The sequence below is a fragment of the Zonotrichia leucophrys genome, chromosome 2 (assembly GCF_028769735.1).
Source record: "Zonotrichia leucophrys gambelii isolate GWCS_2022_RI chromosome 2, RI_Zleu_2.0, whole genome shotgun sequence".
Lineage (NCBI taxonomy): Eukaryota > Metazoa > Chordata > Aves > Passeriformes > Passerellidae > Zonotrichia > Zonotrichia leucophrys.
This window is the reverse complement of record NC_088171.1, coordinates 68315835-68335427: the sequence shown is the minus strand read 5'-3', so window position 1 is coordinate 68335427 and position 19593 is coordinate 68315835. Positions and strand designations below refer to the sequence as shown.

General features: G+C 38.1%; 1 protein-coding gene across 1 annotated transcript in view; it reads right to left on the bottom strand.

Annotated features, from left to right (window-relative positions):
* Positions 1 to 19593, bottom strand: part of LYRM4 (LYR motif containing 4) — an 88642-nt gene that overhangs the window by 66574 nt on the left and 2475 nt on the right. The window contains exon 2 of the mRNA XM_064705342.1: positions 954 to 1074. Coding sequence (XP_064561412.1) covers positions 954 to 1074 — 121 coding nt within the window. The remainder of the gene's footprint in view (positions 1 to 953; positions 1075 to 19593) is intronic.

Below are 19593 nucleotides of genomic sequence, written 5' to 3'. Positions count from 1 at the left end.
AGAGCTGAAAATGCCAATTATCACCTACAGATCTGAGAAAAAACACCCCAGCATTCAAATGTAATTGCATTGGAACAATCCAATCCAAATTGCTTCTTTGAGAAACACTTAAATAAAAAAATTAGCAGTGTTTGAGTTAAAAAAAGATGGTAGCACAAAACAACACCCTGGGAGATGAAAATAAAAAACCAATCCCTTGTACCTAAGCATCCATACTTAACTGTCAAATCCAAGGGCCCAGCTCCCTACTAAAATAAGAACCCAGCTAAGTGACCTGCTGGTTGTTTGAAGAGCCATATTAAAGCAAACCATGCAGGAGCAGGTGCACATGTTCATTCATTGTTTAATAAAACTACTAAATGAGATCTGACTGGTGTCAGCAAGCACAGATTTTGCAAGGAGGAGCAGCTTAAGCACTGTGAGTTCTCACAGAGAGTTCAAGCACAGAAACTTGCTTCTTCCAATTTTTAGTGGTCACTTTAGATAGACAGTGAGTATGATCGAGAAATTTTAAAAGTAGCTGAAGTTTCAACCAAGTCTACTTCATTTCTTAGCAACATGGTACCTAGTGGAAGGAACAGAGATGTTATAAATGCTTCTCAGACAAGGTTGAAGAAAAATATTGCCAGGGACTCAAATTTTCCAAAGAAGAACTTATCACCCTGTTTGGACACATTTAGCCAACATTTACTTAATTCACTTCAGGATTTTCTTGTTCTGTTACTATTCTAACACTGTATCTAGAGATGGGAAAAAACAAACACAGAAGAAAATGAGACTATTTTGAGTCAGTAGAAGTCACCCCTCTGAACCTATGATGAAAGACAAATTCAGACAAAAACTGATGTTTATCAAGAGGTGTCTTTAGCAAGGAAATTTTTTTTCCATCTCTAGTGGCATAAGACCGTTGAATGAGTAGTGAACAGCTTCCATAAAAAATTAGAGAAACATACCTGCCGTTGAATAACCTGTAGGTTTGCTTTGGCTTTGTTCAGTAGTTCTTCTATTTTTTCAGAGTCTGTTATGTTCTTGTTTTCTCTAAAGGCATCTTTTATCCTTCTGATGGCGTATGTTCTAAACACAAACAATAAGAGGACAAGTAATCATAGATGTGCCATGATTTATATAATTTCAACATTCTTTAAAACATGCTGATACAAAAAATATCAGCATATTTTATCCCATATATATCTATTTATTTATTTATTTAGCTCAATTTTAGACACATATCATTTTATTCAGGGTTTTGTTTTGCCCAAGTTCAAGTAGTGACCAGATCATATAATTTTAAAAAAAGAGGTTCTATTAGATGTTACTGTAGAAAAATGTAATATTTCAAGTTTCAGTCCAGTCCTAACTGCTTGTTTGTGCTGAAGCCACACTGCTGGATACCCAGCATGGAATACTGCAAAACTCAAGAACATTACAAAAAGGCTAAGGATCAGAAAATCATTCCCCAGATTATTTTGAATCAGTGTGACTATTCTTAACCTGCATATCCAAAAGGTCATTGTAACAATATACATTTCTACTAGATGCAGTGTTGTAATCTAGTAGTCAACAAAAGTAGATTGGTGGACCAATTAACACAAAAAGGGCTCCTTCCCTGTCACCCTTTTCCTCTCCTGACAAAGTGTATTTCACCCCTCAGTCCAACACCTCCTCATCCATTTCCCCACTAAGAAACAATAACAGAACATGATTTCTGCAAGCTGGAAGAGGTTATGATCTCTGCTTGCAGAGAGGAAGGTCCAAAGCTGCACCTTTCCCCAAATCCTGCCCTTTCTTTTCAACACAGTAAAGAACTTTCACACAGTCTGTAGTGTACTGTCATCCTGCCCTCCCTTCCCCCAGTTAGGGTCAATTTCCATATGAAAATAGAAGTTTCAGATGGAGCAGTGGATACTTCCATTACATGGGTCTTTGGGAGGAACTGGAAAAATGCAGTAAACTGATCTTGCTCATCTATCTTCCTCATATTCTTCTGTACCACCACATCACATCAGTATCACTTCTGCTACAGAAAGCAAAATCCTATGTGTGGCACTGGAAGGAAACAAAAGGCTGCAAAATTCCCCCACAATTAGTTTAATATTTCAACAACCCTTTCCTTCTTGTATAAAAGCGGAACACGAGAGACAAAATTGTCTGAAACACTATCACAGAAAATCCAAGGACAAGACTGAAAAATAAAATTATTGGGGGAGTAGACTGAGGAGAGAGGAAGAAGAGGAAAGATGAATAGCCAGTGGCACTCCATTCCATTAGATGGTGCTATCCAGCTCCTAATGCAGCTTTCAGCAGCCAAGCAGCGTGTTTTGTCTTTGAGCTCATAAATAAAACATTTCAATCACAGGACTCAGGACGGCTGTGGAGTGCCACTCTGCCACCGCACTCCGGCAGATGGTGCCTGCTTTTAATTAGGGCCTGCTCACCTCTAATGTGACACTGGGGTGCGTCAGGGAGTGAGCCAGTGTGTGTTTGGATGTGTGAAGTTAATAGAATGTATTAAATATGGAAGCTCAATCTCATCTGCAGCTGTTGTCCTAGCAAGACATGAAGGGGAAGCTGATTATTTCTTCTAGAAAAGAAACAACCCCCAATCATTAATATATAGTATAATTCTGTTGCTTGATAATGGAGAGATTTCAAATCACCCCATATACATATGTAGGGTTAAACTGTGCAAAACATGTAATATTTTCTGAAAGAAAGGACAGGTTTCCAGGAGATACAACAACAAATACATATATATTTAGCTTAAAAGAAAAAACAACAACAACAACTGCATGTATCTATTAGTGGGTACAAGTCTTTCAAAATGCAATATAAATGAGTAAATGCTACCTACATAAAAAAGATAGATGGGACAAAACCAAATGTTGTTCAAGTATTAACACCCACAGACTGGAGGTGGTTTTTTGTTTTGTTTTGTTTTGTACATATGGTGTGTTAATTGTTCCATTTTCTCTCTCTTCCTCTAATTATACCCAACAATTGTTGAGAAAGAAATGTACATAGAAAACAGACCAATTTTTATCTATAATCACAAAGTTGCACTGTTTTTGCCTTCTCTTTTTTTACCTTCTAATTTTTTAATCTCTATGAGTTTTAACACCCAAAGGAAGTTACTTTACATAGGCTTTAACACAATCTTAATTCCACTGCTAAATCCGTATCTCTAAACACACTTCAAAGACTAGCTCTATAGCCTGGCACTACTCTTTACCAAAGTTACACTGAGATTTAATGTATCACTTCAAAGAAGGATGAGCTCAATTCAAAGCTCAAACCCAATACTATAATGACTGTTAAAATATCCTTTCTTCCCCATTGAGAAGTGTCAGGGAAATATTTTACCAACATTCAAATTCTCTAAAATTATGTAAAAAGTGTTAAGCCAAGATATAAACATACAGGAAGGCTTTTTTTTTTTTGTATGTGTGTGTCTTTTTTTCTTTTAAACAACAGCTTTTTCTTACAACAACAGTTGTGAGCAGTGTCAATTCAGCACCTCGACACTCTCTACATTTCAACAGTTTCTGAACTGAGAATGCATTAAAAGCTAGAACTACCATAAGAAATGCAATATTGCTTCAAGTTTATGAAAATCTAAGCCCTTCTGAAAGCACAGTAGTGTGTGTAAGCAACAATGTTTGAGCAAAACCTGTTCATTCAGACTTGCATCTGTTGGGGTTTTTTTACAAGCACTGCTCCAGAGACCTTCTGGCTGATGAAGACTGGTCTGCTGATCAGCTGTTCTAATGGAGAGCATTTTCAGCTCAATGAATGTAACACACCAAATCCAAACCTGTGACATTTGAAGGCACACCTAGAAATGCCAGTGGCTGAGAATGCATGGTTGTCTTCATAAAACTTCACACTGTCCTAAAAGCAGCACTATCTGCAGACAGTGTGAGAGCTGAAAAGAATACTGGCAAGTGAAGTGATGGCTGTACCTTATGGATGATTATTTACCCAGAGGGACACAAAGAAACTGCAACAAGTTTAAGCCAAAGTGGAGAAGAGATATGGCAATGTCACTGCCCTGGCAGACACAAACCCTCCCTCTGTCCCCTTTAGATCAGCACAGTCAGTCTGATATTTGGCCTCAGCTAAGCCAGTCCAACCTGGGAAATAGAAGGCCACCTATTACAAGGGTTAACTTCATTTTTAGTTGTTTTGGGCTTTTTTTGCAGATTAGTAACTTCATCAGCTATGCATGGAACTGGAGCAACATCACTGAGGAGGGGGGAATACAGCAGTACTGATTTTGATGGACAGAGTTTGCAATTGATCCCATTAGAAAGGCCAAGCAAGTCACACAAACAAAGAGGACCTTTCAGTGAGAAGTACCAAGTTAACTCCCCAGAGAAACAGAATAGGGAAGCAGTTTTGGATACAGTACACTTAAAGAGCTCCCACAGAACTGTGGGAAAAGCCTAGTTCCTAATGCAGTGGTATTCATTAAGAAACATCATTTAAATTAAGTCTTAAACTACATTTCACCATGCATTATTTTTCTCACCCATTTTTTGAAAATAGCTATTAAAAAATGGCTGAAAGACACAACAAGGTATTTTGCTTTTATCATCCAAGTGCACTGAAATTTGAACAGAGAACATCTTTCACTTTCTTTCACTTTATCTCCTGCAAAGACTCCTCCAGTGACTTGTGACAGCAGGACCCAAGCAAGAGTGTACAGTTGAATATATTCACTCAGCGCTCTCATACATGCACACTGAAAACACCTCTTGTGATCCCTACTTACGTGCATCTGTCACACAATTAATTCCCAATTAAACCAAAATGATGTCCTCGATGGGCAGTAGACTCGGTGTGATGGCTGCAGACCAAAGCCACTGCAGGTGGATGGCGACACAAGGCGACAGATGCACATCAGCAGAAAGCAGGAGTCGTTGGGCATTAATATGAGAACAAGGCCAGGGCAAAACATTACTACAGACTCTCCAGCACTGGGCACTGCCTGCTAATGTTATGAGACTACAGTGCTGCCAAACAATAGTAAAAACTAAAGAGAAAGCAGTCTTTGGCCCAGTATTCTACCTTTAAAGAGTTCCTCTCTTCCCTAAGTACAATCAAAAGCCTAATGTGTCCTCATGAAAATGAAGTCTACAAGAAGTAAATCTGAAACAACGACTATTAATGAAAAATGAAATCACAATCCAGGTGCTTCAGAAAATAATAACTGCTTGGGGACTTCTATATTTTATTTCAAAATGTTTACTTATCTCACACCTGACCAAAAAACCAAAAAATCTTTGTGCTCTGCTAAATGAAAAGAAGCTGAAACGTCACACAAACATACTTGCTTAAGTACACAGTTACGAGCTTTCAAAATAAACCTGGGCAAGCAATGTTTTTCTCAGCACCACTTTGCATTCACCAGTATCACAACATGATAAAAGTTTAAGTCACCTTTCCAAGACATCTTTACAAACGTGTTGACATCTTGGCTTTGTGCCTGTCAACAAGTGCAACATATTAATAGTTCACATCACAGTCACAGGCACCACACTGTGGAACACAATAACTATTACATTATTATTGTTGGCCATTGAGCCCACACATGAAGACAGAAGAGGACATACAGTTGTGGTACACAATCTGTGCAAGCAAAACAGATCACGAGGGAAGGGGCCACCAGGTTAGAATATTCATATTCAAGGCTTTTGATAAAGGTCTAGAGTAAAATGCATTTTTCCTTATTAGCTTCAGTTATATTCAGTAAATTAAGGCAAGTGAGAAGTAGCCAAGCTCTAGGAAGCCCACTGGGGTTAACAGCTCTGGAATGAAGAATATGATGCTTTTATTTAAAGACACAATGTACAAAAGTGAGATGCTCATTTACAATAGAGTAGCATTACATCAAGTGGGGAACCCTTTTCATAAAATGTCTGTTTGCTTTAACTGAACTATATTTTCTTACCACTGCTGCCTTCCAACTAACATCTATTAACTTATGGCAGAAACAGGATGAATTTTCAGAATTTCCCATTATTACTAGCAAAACGTGCACTAGATGAGGTCTGCCCAACTAAATTTTCAGCATTACATATCATTTAAAAAGGGAAAATTTTTTAATCATCTGCAGAAAATAATTTCAGCTCACAGTCAAGTTTTACTAGCATTAGTGAAGATGTCTTCATGTACAGAATTACTTCTGAGGGAATGCTTATTTAGATGCATATATGTGCAAACATGTAATTTCCATATATGTGTGTACATATGTATTTACAATATTTTTCATCTATAAATGTCTTAAAAGACACCAATTAAGGTGAAGCAAAATCTGCATGTAATTACCATCTAACACTAAAATAAACACTTGACAACAGGTGTGTGCTTGAGACTGAGAGGTAAGTAACTCACAGGGAAGTGGTTGTAACTGGTCTAATTAAACCCAAGACCAACAGAGGGATGTGAACACATTTTATCAACAAGTTGTCCCTCAAACTCAATCACTAGACACACTTTCAGCATTGCCACTTCAAGTTACAGCACAACAACAACTACTACACCTTCCCATTTTCTAAAATTCAAAGCAAAGCCTGTTCTTGCAACCAGGATTTCTTTGCGGGTGTCAGGGTGGTGTCTGGATGCTGGGAAAGGAGGAAAGAAAAGTAAAGAAAAACAAAAATTAGACTGCTGGTAAACTCAGTATTATTTTCTTGAATTTTCTAACAATGCACAGTCACTAGATAATCTTCACAAAAAAGCCTACAGAAAGAAACCTACCAGCCACTACTTGGTTTCTCTGCTAACATACAAAACATGAATTCCAATGCCATTGCTAAGAAGGATGTCCAGAATAGAACAGCACTAGAGATAATTTATGAGAGAGGATTAACCCAAAAGAACATAAAATAAAGACTGATGAACATGAGAAAATACATTTGAGAGAGGGTGACTATAACCCAGTGCACCTAATACATGCTGTATGATCAATTACAAGGATTTGTAGCTTATTTCTAAAGCAATTTTGCATCTCAGATATCAAAATGTCTAATAAGGACTTGAACCTTTTCCAAGAGTTTCCTTTCATTTTCTTTTTTCAACCTAAACCCAAAAAAGCTTCCTTAGATTTTTAGAAAGATTTGTGCATGTTTTTAGAAAAAGAGAATTTCTTTTTTCTGACTATATCTTCTCATCAGTTTGTGTCTGTACCCATTTCAAAGCAGAGTGCATGGACGACCACCTGATCAACAGGATCACAGAATCATTCACATTGGAAATGTGTCTAGGAGGTCTCTAGTCGCACCTTCTGCTGAAAGCAGAGTCAGTGATGGCATCAGATTGGATTATTCACAGCTTTGTGCAGTCAAGTCTTGAAAAACAGGATGTTGACCAGACCACCTTGCCTGGAAACAAGCTCAATTGCTTGACTGCCCTTGTGGGGATAAAGCTTTCCTTAAAGCCAGTCTGAAGAGCCTCTCTTCCTATATTTTACATCTGTCAGTTTTTCTCCTACCAGGCCCCTCTGGATACCTGGAGGTACTGGCTGCTCTCAGAGTCCCTCAATGCTGTTTCTTCTCCAGGTGGAACCAGACCAGCTCCCTCAGCCTTTGCTCACAGGACAAGTGCTTCAGCCCCCTCGGTAGCTCCTGCTGAGCTGCCTACAGATTGTCTGTGCCTTTCTTGCTGGGGGGATGAGGAGGGCAAGACTCGATGCAGAAGTCCAGATGTGATCTCCCTCCTATCAATCTGCTGGCTGAGCAACTCTTGATACATCTCAGGATGCTCTTGGTCTTCCTTGCTGCCAGGGCACACAGCTCTGTTCACAAGGACTTTCTTCTCACCAGAACACTATTGGTGCTATTCATAGTTAACGATGATTATTTCTGCAATTCACTGAAACATACATTTTTGTAGCTACATTTCTAAAATACAAACAGTTATTGGCTTAATTCTAAGTGTAAGGAATCTCTGCGGAAGGGAGTGCTATTTTCAGGAGGTCAGGGTTAAAAGAAAAAAGTAAAGATGTCCAAATGAAAGCATTCTTTTAATCTTAATTGGAGTTCCAATTGCAATGTTGTATCACAGAAGAGGCTAAAAAAGAGGGTTATCAGTGAAGGACCCAACTGCACAAGTTGTTCAGTTAATGAGACACCAGGCAAGGGTGTGCTGCAGGAACTATAACCTGAATTTGCTGCAGATGAAAAGTGTCCTGATGGCCTGAAATGAGTAATAGCTCTCTGCTGAGCTTTCACTGCCAAGCCTTGCCAGCTACTCTACAACAAGGACACCGGGGTAGCTCAGCAGTCCAATTACCAGGCAGGGAATGCCTTGAAATGACAAGTTCAAAACCTGACAAGGCTGGTTTTTCTCTTCTTCCTTTTGAGACAGATATATACCACTCCATTTGCTGTGCTGCTGTTTCTGAACAGTTCATAAAAAAAGGCCTGGCCTGCTGTGTATAGCCACTACAATATTTTTCTGTAAAGATTACTTTTAGTACAGTGCTGTGACCAACATTTCTCTTTGCAGCATGGCTTGAGGTTCTCCCTGCACTAGTATGGCCTCACCTTGAATATCATGTGCAGTTTTAGTCACCACAAGAATGATATTAAGCTATCAGAGAACATCCAAAGGAGGCCAACAAAGATGGTGAAGGGCCTGGAGGGGAAGCTGTATGAGGAGTGCCTGAGGTCACTTGGTCTGTTCAGCCTGGAAAAGAGGAGACTGAGCTCATTGCAGTTACAGCTTCCTTGTAAGGGGAAGAGGAGGGGCAGGCACTGATCCCTTCTCTGTGGTGACCAGTGACGACTCAAGGGAATAGCCTGGAGTTATCAGGGGAGATTTGGTTGGATATTAGAAAAATGTTTTTCCCCTAGAGGGTGTTTGGACACTGGAACAGGCTCCCCAGGGCAGTGGTCACAGAACCAAGCCTGAAAGAGCTCAAGAAGTGTTTGGACAGTGCTCTTCAGCACATGCTGTGAGTCTTAGGGATGGTCCTGTGCAGAGCCAGAAGATGGACTCAGTGATGTCTGTGGCCCCATGTCAATTCTCCAGATTCTGTGATCCTGTGACTTGGGTACCCTGAAGAAGGCTAAACATATTGCACCTCTTGGTAATTTCATTTAGGGAAGCACTGGGTGCTAATCAGCCTTTGTGGATGCAAGTATTTCACACTTGACAGTGGAAAATGATTCGCCTTTGATGAAGCAATAGTTGCTAAGGGTATTTTAATTAAGCAGCAGGACATAAAGTCTTGGGATATTCTAACTACTTGGATTGCAGTATGGTTGATCTGGATGATGGTAAGATTTTGATGGGACATTTCTGAAGCACAGCATTATTCTGAAAGTATAGTAAATATCTAGTTACAGGACACATATTATTTTAATATGGAAATTATGCCAGTTCCTTAGAAGAGAAAAGGGATCAAGTATCAGAAATATATTAACAGTATACAGTTTTAAAATAAATGAGATATTTTGATTACAAAAGACTTAGAGAAGCAGTTCTTGGAAGGTCATCTGAGGTAAAGGTGTTTTGGCCATTTTTACAGACCAGTAATTTTCAGTATACTGAACAGACTCCTAACAAAGTTTTACTTTGCAAAAGTGATCCTAGGATTCTAGCAATAAAGACAGTTAATTTTGCCCCTTGATTTTTGCCCAAGTAAACCTGAGATTTCTGAGACAGAAGGATGTAAACATCATAGGTCCAAGTGGAAGAAATTGTATTGAAATTAGATAGGGTCCAGTTATCTCACAACTAAGGTAACAATAAACCACAAATACAATTTATTAAACAACCCACATGAAGTAACATACCACCTGTTCTGTTTATATACAACATACTAAAAGTTACAGGATTTAAAAATATTTAAGTTACTATCCAAAATTTATTCTCTCACCCATTTCTATCAGCTTTACAGCTTATCCAAAAATCTTTGTTCCTTATGACTCAGTCAGTAATGACAAACATCCCCCACTGGACTTGCTACCACCATTTGGCTCAGTGACCTTCCCTCATTTATAGGAAAGCACTGCATGTTTAGTTTAGCAAATTTACACCAGTTTTGACAACAATGATGGATTTCTGAAATTAGCAGCACATAAAATTCTAATATATGCAAAGCCTATTAGTCAAATCTAGAGCCTAAAATAGTAATTTGGAATTTGTAATTAAATCAGCATCCTACTTTGTGCAGACAACAGAGTGCTGAATATTGTTTTCAGACATTTGGTATTGTAAATATATGCCGTTGGACAATGCATGTAATGTTTGAGGAAGCTCAGATCCAGACAAGTCTGATTATTACCAAAGGCTCAGAAAAAAAGAAATGTGGGGTATTTTTTACACTATGAACACAACCTAAGGTAGAGAAAGTCAAGTGAACTAGATATTACCTTCTGTATTCTTTCTATTTAATTAGTTATAGGATATGGAAGTCTTCACAGACTTTAGAGATTATTACATCAAGACTAAAGAAAAAGAGGCTAAAATCCCCATCCTGAGTTGAACAGTAACCCAGAAATGCAAAGGTAACAAACTCTGGGTGTCACTTCATTCCCCCACAAGAAACCAGATGCAGCTTCTCCCATGAAGAAAGAGCAGCAGGACCCCCAGTGAACAGAGGCAAGGATTGAAGGAAAAAGAATATTCTGCTGGGTAAAGCTGAATGACTGATGCACCATGCAGTGAGGCAGATTTGAGGTTTTCAGGCAGGCACAGCAGATCTTCATCCCCATAAATAAAGCAGCACCCTGTGCACCTGGCATCTGCCCGTGCCAGAACTGCCCACCCTGACTTTCTACACTCCACAGCTCTCACCTCCCAGCTGCTACCAGCACAAGGGAGAACTTAAAAAAGCCAGACCCTTGGCAGGGACGTTAGGAAAAATACGTCCACAGCTCTTTATCTTTGGGGCACGATGGTGATCAGATAAGACATACCCAAGATGTCAACTAGCTCTGATAAAGTAAATTCAGCTTCTCAGGACTCACAGATCCTATGCATTTCTCTGAAGTCCAGAAGTAAAACAGGAATCAAAGCAATACTAAAACCTAAGTGAAGTAACACAACATTGTTCAAAGCTACTTCACATAAAAGAAAGGAAAAAAAAGGGTTACATGCTTTTTCCTACAGTTACTCTAAAAAAACCCCATAGAATAGATTATCTATCTGCCAAATATGAAGCAAAGACCAGCTACCAGCCAAAATGTTTACTCTGGGCTATGTATGAACTCCACCTCTAAAATTGTGGCGCATACACTCCTACTGTCCAAACTGTAGATCCCAGCATTTGATGCAACACTTTGATCTGACAAGATATACTTTAATATCAGACAGAAAAATGAGATTAAATTTAAAACTCAAGGTATTCTAGTCCAGTGAACAGAAGTCATTCAATAAACCTGCTGACAGACCTTTTGTGCACTTAAGCAGTTTAACTACTGTAACAATAAAGGCGATCAGAAGTATTCAGGAAGACAAAGAGAGCAGTCAATTTTCCTTTTTAAAGAAGAGAAGCATTGACAAACCTTTTAATCTAGGTAAGCCCAAGTATGTTACATATAGACATTAAAATTTACAGGTGAGGCTACGTTAAGGTCAATAATTTTTAAAGTGTCCTCCAGTCAACCTCTTAGCACTCTCTCTAGGAGTCTTACACTATGAATGAAAAAGATTACTATATTATATTTCTGTATCTCTACACATTCTATTTAATAAGACTAGGTTCAGATTGGTACATTTAAATATTAAAAAAATATTCTGCATTTCAAGCCAAAAATGGGCTATGAAAACCTCCAGACAATACTCAATAGCTAATTGAAAGCTACAGAGAAATAGTCACTCACATGAGTGATGGTAGCACTTTCTGTCCTCTGTTGGCAAGCAAGGAAAAAGAAAACAGAGTAAACACCACCTCCTTTTCCTCCCGTAAGCACATGGCTGCTGGCTGCAAGAATTTCTTCTCAGATAACATTTATTCTAAATGTGGAATTAACATCTGGCTTAAAACTCAGTAACTCAGACAAGTCCTGGCTACAGTTACTGCAGGAGATATTAGGAGAGGAAAAGAGGTATTATGAGTGATCTATTTATCATAAGGTTTTCAGTGTAACATTTTATGACCAGGGCAGATTACCTTCCTTTTCACATGAGACATGACCTTCCACTCCACAGAGCAGCAGAAAAAGTTCCCAATCTAGGGACAAATTACCAACACAAGTTGCAGAAGCATGACGTTCCCAGCTAATGGCAGCAATAACTTGCACTGATGGAGAATTTCTCCTTCAAGAGTTTCAACAACTTGTTGGGAAATAAAAGCCCAGAACCATGCCTCCAAGTCCCTGCAGGTTAGTAAGCATTGCCACTAGTTCACAGAACAAGGAGTTTTGTGCAGCTATTTGTACAGTACACTTTGATGTCCAACTCTGTCTTGCTGTAACTTGTAGAACTATGTTCATTCCATGCTGCCTTTGCTTTGGGAAGTGACTGTAAGAGTGCCACCAGCAGTTTGATAAATATTCACATTTCCATGCAAAATCTGCAAATAATGGGCAGCAATTTGGGGTATAAATTATGAACTGAAAACAGTAAATTAAATGTAGTTTAAAAATGCACTCACTAGCTCTAGAAATCAAGAAGCCTATTTAGCGTTCTACATGAAATGCATTGCTTATTATTGTTGTGTAAACAAAACACTTGAACATTTATTTTCATACTGTAAATTAGTCAGATCAGGGAAAAAAAACATTCTGAGTGAGACATCTAATTTATTTTGGCCAGTGATAAACTACTTAGATCAATCAATCAATGTTCTTCCCTTCAAAACTAGTTTACATATGAAGACCATTAATTTGAAAACCTATTTGCTAACTTATTGTACTAGAAAAATGATGTGATATTTTAGATGAGTCAAAGATGTTTTCTGAAACTTAGTAGCAGGTTAGTTTCATGGCAACACAATACAGTTCAATTTGACATTGTCAGCATAATTTAAGCTACAAGCTTCAAGGACTGTGTTATGCATTCCATTTGAGCTGTACTGACTTTAAAACATTTTCCTGAGAAGGAGGCAGTCTGACGTTATTTAAATAAATAAAACCACTGAATATATTTGTATGTATGGATGAATGAATGAATTATCGTTACACGAAGAATTCTATTAGTGATTCAATCCTAAAGTTTATGAAATGTGATGGTTTGTACCTGGCCCCTTCCACTTTTAGCTCCCGTTTCTAACTGTGACTAACAAAGCAAATAAATCATGGCTCTGAACCACACCCCCAACCACCCACCCTGGCCACATTTGGCTCTTTCATTGCTATTCCAACATAGTCTGCAGAAATTCAACATTCACACAATGTGTAACCCTCACAAGATAAATCAATTTTCTCCAACACCAAGGGCTCTGTGGAAATCTGCACACACATTACTCCCTCCTGCTTAGGCAAACAATAAATGGATATTTGCATCTCTGTGTGACTACCAGTGAGTATTGTGATGATCTGTATGTTTGTTGGGGAAACATAATGCCTGTAAATAAACACTACCAAGCAACAATGCCATGTGTATCCTACAAGCAAATCCTAGTTAGCAGAAATCACACCCTGTGCCAGACAGAGATAGAGACAACTCTGTAAAGACTGAACTTTTAGGAAACAATGAATTATTTTCATAAGCACCAAAAGTCACAGAAGTTTAATTATAAAAGCTTCACTACCATAAAGGACTAGTGATTACCAACAATATACTATAAGAAATTACAGTTTCAGGAAAATATTTTAATTTTTTTTTTCTGACACGCATTTTCTCTGGCAGTAAAAATAAGACAATATTACTTTTAAACAAGCTAATGATTTAGAAATAGGTATATAATGGTTCCAGACAAGGATATGCCAGACTTAGGACTGTCAAGACCTGTTGAAGGACATTACTTTCTAATAAGATTGACACACCAATCTTATACTCATATACTCTCTAGTCTCCACAGTGGATTCACAGTTGGCTTTAAACAGGGATTTTGTGAGAGTTACTGGGATTGAGCAGAAGTGAATTCTAGACTTCTTGATACCAATACACTCATATATGCATGCATACACACATAACTACTTTGTGCCTCTTTAGAAACTATAATGAGATTTAACCAACTGCTATTTATTTAAAAAGTTTTTTTAAAAAAAGAAGTATCTAAGCAACAGCTTTTTCCAAGACTTTGTAACAAACGTGATGCTGAAGAACGTGTAAGTACTGGACTGAGTTCTGATCTCTGAACACCATTCCCAGCACAGGACTTCCAAATTTTCCTGAAGAATGCTTTAAGGATTAATTTCAGGCAGGAAATTCTGTTCAGGAAGAAAGCAACTGGACTCAACTGAATTCTTTTATCATATTAAATGTTCAGTTGCATTGTATCCTGAGAAGAATGCTAGAATTTTATATGGAGAGCAGGTAAAAAAGGAATAGAATAGACTAGACTAGAACAGAATGTAGAAATAAAAGGTAAGGGAAAAAGGCCATATACCATAATGCCACCTAGCCAGAATGTTGTCTGGATAACTTGTGGCATCTTCATTCTTGAGAAAAAAACTCAAGAGTATCAAGAATAATCCCCAAGAATATTTCTCACTAAGGACACTTTTGTACTGAGTTTTGTGCAAAACAGTCTTGGAACAACTGGCTTAAGTATTCACAAAGACAAGAAAACAACCAAGAGAGTCTCCTCTGATTCCCATATTTTTTTGAAAAGTAGAGAACAATGTATAATCTAGGACTTTCTTGGTGAGGGAACCCAAAAACTCATGGGAAGAGCTTTATTGAAGAGGTAGTTCAGAGAGCATCCTTGTCATCCACTACTGCAGCAAGTGGTTCTAAACATTGCCTTGTCAATTGCAGTTTCCTCTTTTCTTTTGTAAATTACTTTATTTTTTTTTAAATCCAGAATGTTGATCTTCTAAAGACTGCTTGAAATTATAATAGCCTGTGTCTACTGTATCTTGAATCATCTGGATGTTAGCAGGTCAGCATCTTTTCATCATGGGCAGCATAGAGATGAAAACAGAGGAAATAAGTGTTAAAGCCACATCCAAGAGTAAGGAAAGGAGTAGGTTAGCTGGAACAGCATTTAAATCCATTTTTAATGCTAGAGCTACATTACAAAGTGCTTTTTATTTACCAGAAATCATAAGCATATGTGTATGGGTATGAGCCACTGCCAGAGGCAGTATTTTTTCTATTACTCTCATTAGTTCTCTAACAAACACTACTGGTAATTAAATTTTATGTAAAAAGAAATATATCCCTGTTCTTCTGTGCTACACAAAGAATAACAAGTGGCTACAGCAGATTTACTCATTTTGGGTGCCTATACTAAAATAAAATAACCAAAACATTAGATCAGTCTTTTGAGGAAGCTCCCATCTATTTGTCTTCCAAATATTAAATTTCAAGTTTTCCAGAACTCTGTATGTTCTGTATGTGCTCCAAACCCTCCCTCCAAGTTACTACTAATCAAAATTCTGCTCTGCAAAAAAAAGGAAATATAAAAGAGAAACCAAGAAAATTACATCAGACCTGATGCACAGATATCGTGAATTGTTTAGGAAGAGTGTAACTTTACAAGAGTAAAAACGAATGTATTTGGAAAATGACAATCACTATTGAACTATTACAACCAAAGATGACAACTTTTAATGAACAAGGTAACAGAATTTTGATGCTATGATTTTCAGTTGGGTAATGTTACTATTAAGAAATCAAAGTATTTGATAAAACTGTTTCCATTTGTTTTAAAACTTCAGAGAAATATGTTCTGAGGGCAATTAATGGCTATGTTTTGATATTTTTGAAATAGAGTGCTTTGGTTGTCTTTCCAAAATATTTTATGCATATACAATACTTAAGTCAAATGGAAATACTTCTATGCCATGAGACCCAAATCCAAAACTATGTTCTTATACCTCAAGATTTTCCAAAAACAGCACGTATTTCCACTAAAAAAACTCTTATACTCTTAAAATGCTCTTAAAATAGTCATCTCTATTCAAGCATAAAATGATTCTGACAGAATAAAGCAATATATAAAAAAGAGGTTAAAATAATGTAATGGCAAAACAGTATGTGGTCACTGAAATAATAACCAAAATTGAACTCCCCATAGAAAGAGGCATTAGTAAGGCCAATCACAAATCTGTGAGATTGCTCCACAAAATTATATGAAAACGTGCAATGCCTGTTTGGCTGTGGCTCTGGGTCATGCAGCTCCAGACCAGAACAAGTGTCTGCACCAGGCTATGATGGAAACCATCCTGGACTCTGGAACACTGTAGCTGCCTGCAGCCCTGACTTTTTCATACTTTCCAAGTAGATTACAGAGAACACCACACACGCAGTAAATAGGAAATTAACTCAAAAAATCCAAAAGTTTATTATCACTCAGAATACAATCAGCAATTACATACAGAGAAGAAAAAATAAGTCATCTGCCTTCTTTGCACAGCTGAGGAAAACCAGATACTGTAAACTGCAATTCTGTCACCGTACACCTACAAAGAGGTAGGACATCTCTGCTGGACAGAACTGACAATTTTATTTTTTTTCTGCATTTCTTATCTCAGCTACAAACTACCATTTTGGTCAGAAAACCATGCCTCTCTTTTCTCATTACTGTCTTAAACTTTTTTTTTGTTTAATCACTATGCAGACATTTTTCCTCCCTAATACATAGAAACATAAACAATCTGCTGGCACACCTTGTCAATCACAAACTTCATTAGGATATCCAGTGAGAAAAAGTCTTACTCAGCTTGGATAACTGTCACACGTAAAATTTTAACATGGCTGCTAAAATACCTAAGTGATGAAAGAGCAAAAAGCAACACTGACAGGATTCTATAGACCAGGGACTAAAAGCAAAGCAAGATTTTTCCATTAATGTGACCAAATCAGGTATGCTGGGAATAAGAGAAAGAAACTCATTTCTCTAAAAGAGTGGTTTTTCAAAAAATTTACTTGGTGTGAGTTATGTTCTCAAAAGAATTGTTAGCAGAATCTTAACAGCTGTATGTCCCTTTGAAGCACAAGTCATCATGCAAGTATGGGCCAACTCAACCTACACTTGAGCAAGAACCCAGGAGTTCTCATGAAGGGAACTGGGTACAGAGAACTTTCTGCTCTGGAACTGGGTATCCAGAGGAGTCTCACTATGAAGACCGAGGCAAAGCAGGCAGTAAATACATTGGCCTTTCCCTCATCCTTTGTCACTACATTTACCTCTGCAACCAACAAAGGATGGAGATTCTCCATAGCCCTTCTTTGGTTGCTGATGTATCTATAGAAACATCTTTTATTTTCTTTTAAGGCAGTAGCCAAATAAAGTTCCAGCTGGGGTTTGGCTCTTCTAATTTTCTCTCTGCATAACCTCCTGACATCCACGGAGTTCTCTGGCATAGCCTGCCCTTACCTCTACAGGTCAAAAACTCTGTAAACTCTACCTTTTTTTTGCTTTTCTTTTTTCTCCTGAGCTCCCTCTAAAGCTCTCTCTTCAGCCAGGCTGATTTTCTTCCCTGCCGGCTTTTCCAACACATGGGGACAGCCTGCTCCTGTGCCTTGAAGATTTCTGTCCTGAAGAATGTCCAGCCTTCCTGGGCACCACTGTCCTTCAGGACTGTCTCCCCAGCGTCTCTCTCAACAGGTCTCCCAAACTGGCCCAAATCTGCCCTCTGGAAGTCCAAGGTGGCAGTTCTGCTGATCCCCCTCCTTCCTTCTGAGACAATTGATAACTCTATCATTTCAGGACCACTGTGCCCAAGGCATCCTCCAATTTTCTCATCACACAACAGTCCTTTTCTCTTGGCAAACAACAGGTCCAGTGGGGTGCCTTCCCTATATGGTTCCCTCACCAGCTGCATTAGGAATTTATCTTTCACACACTCCAGGAACCTCCCAGACTGCTTCCTCTCTGTGCTATTATATTCCCAGCAGACATCTGATAAATTGAAGTCCCCACAAGAAAAAGGGGCAGCAATCTTGAGACTGTTCTTTGGTTCTATGTTCCATGACTCTCTAAAATGAGATCAATAGCCATGTCAGTCAAAGTAGGAAAAGCAACTGGCACTGGAAAAAAACAGTGCAAATTATTTTGCTCAGTTCTGTTCTTAGGTTAGCAGTCATTTGCAAAAATCAGATTTACAGTTTTAAAATCTTGAAGGACTTATCTCAGATGAAACTGCATGCATTCAGTTTCCAAAGCAAAACAATGCATGCATTAACTTGTTTCCAATGCAAAACAAATGGACAAATTTGTTGTGACAAATTTTTTTTCCCTCATTCTTCTACATTCTAGGTAGCTTTATTAGTCAAATAATATTGCACATGCTAAAAGAAAAATCAAATTACATTAAAATGCAATTTAGAGAGACAAGAAAGAAATGTATCTATAAATAGAAATACAACTTCCACCACTTAAAAGAGAACATAATGGATAAGTGGAAAAAAATGTCAATAAATCAAGAAAGATGTTAAAAAACATTAAATAATTATTTGGAGAGAATAAAATTTAAAGTTTTGATTATCTTCATTTGCAATCAGATGTATTTTAATGGCTTTCATAAGTTTATAAATTCTTTTGTATTCTGTACTCAAACCACTCAAAATATGCCATTATTTAAATCACTAATGATATTTAGAAATATCCTTTAAATCCATTTAGTTGAGACTATAATCCAACATACTATAAACCATCAGAGGTTCTACATTTTGTCAACCAAGCAGAAGAAAATAGTACACTTGTTAAAAACCACCTCTTTGACTCAAAACCTAACATCTTGCCTCTCTGCATATTGATTTTCCTCCAGTACAAATCACTCACCCATACTCAGACTGTCTGCTTGGGTAATAGGGGTGAAGGGCAGACATGAAATTACTTACAGTCTACTAAATTCCCTCTCCCTGCTGTTAAAACCTGCCCTACACTTCTGGGTGTCCCAACACTCTGTGACATTTACTTCAGGACACTGGAGCTGCTCTTGTATTATTCTGAAGGCTGCCAGTGGTGACCTCAGTTACTTTAAGACATGAATGATATTCTTCACAGTAACCACACAAGTTCTATTGGGTGGCAGAAGAAAATCTGGGGCTATGAAATGACATTAGCAATCTATTTACTCAGAGAGACATAAAACAAAAAAGTTGAATTTTCCATCACAATCTACATGTACACGTGTCCTGGTTTTGTCAAGGAAGTAAAATTAAATTTCCTTTCTAGTAGCTGGTACAGTGCTGTGTTTTGGATTTAGGATGCGAGCGATGTTGACAACGTGCTGATCTCTTAGCAAGCAGGGTTTACACTAAGTCAGGAAGTTTTCAGCTTCTCACACCAACCCACCTCCAAGTAGGCTGGGGAGCACAGGAAGCTGGCAGAAAACACATCCAGGATGATCCAAACTGGCCAAAGGGATATTCCATACCATGGGGTGTTACGCTCAGTATACACACCAGGGAGAAAGCCAGCTGGGGGCTGCTGCTCAGGAACTGGCTGGGCATCGGCTGGCAGCAACTGTACTGTGCATCACTTGTTTTGTATATTCTTCTTATTATTATCCATTCCTTTTCTGT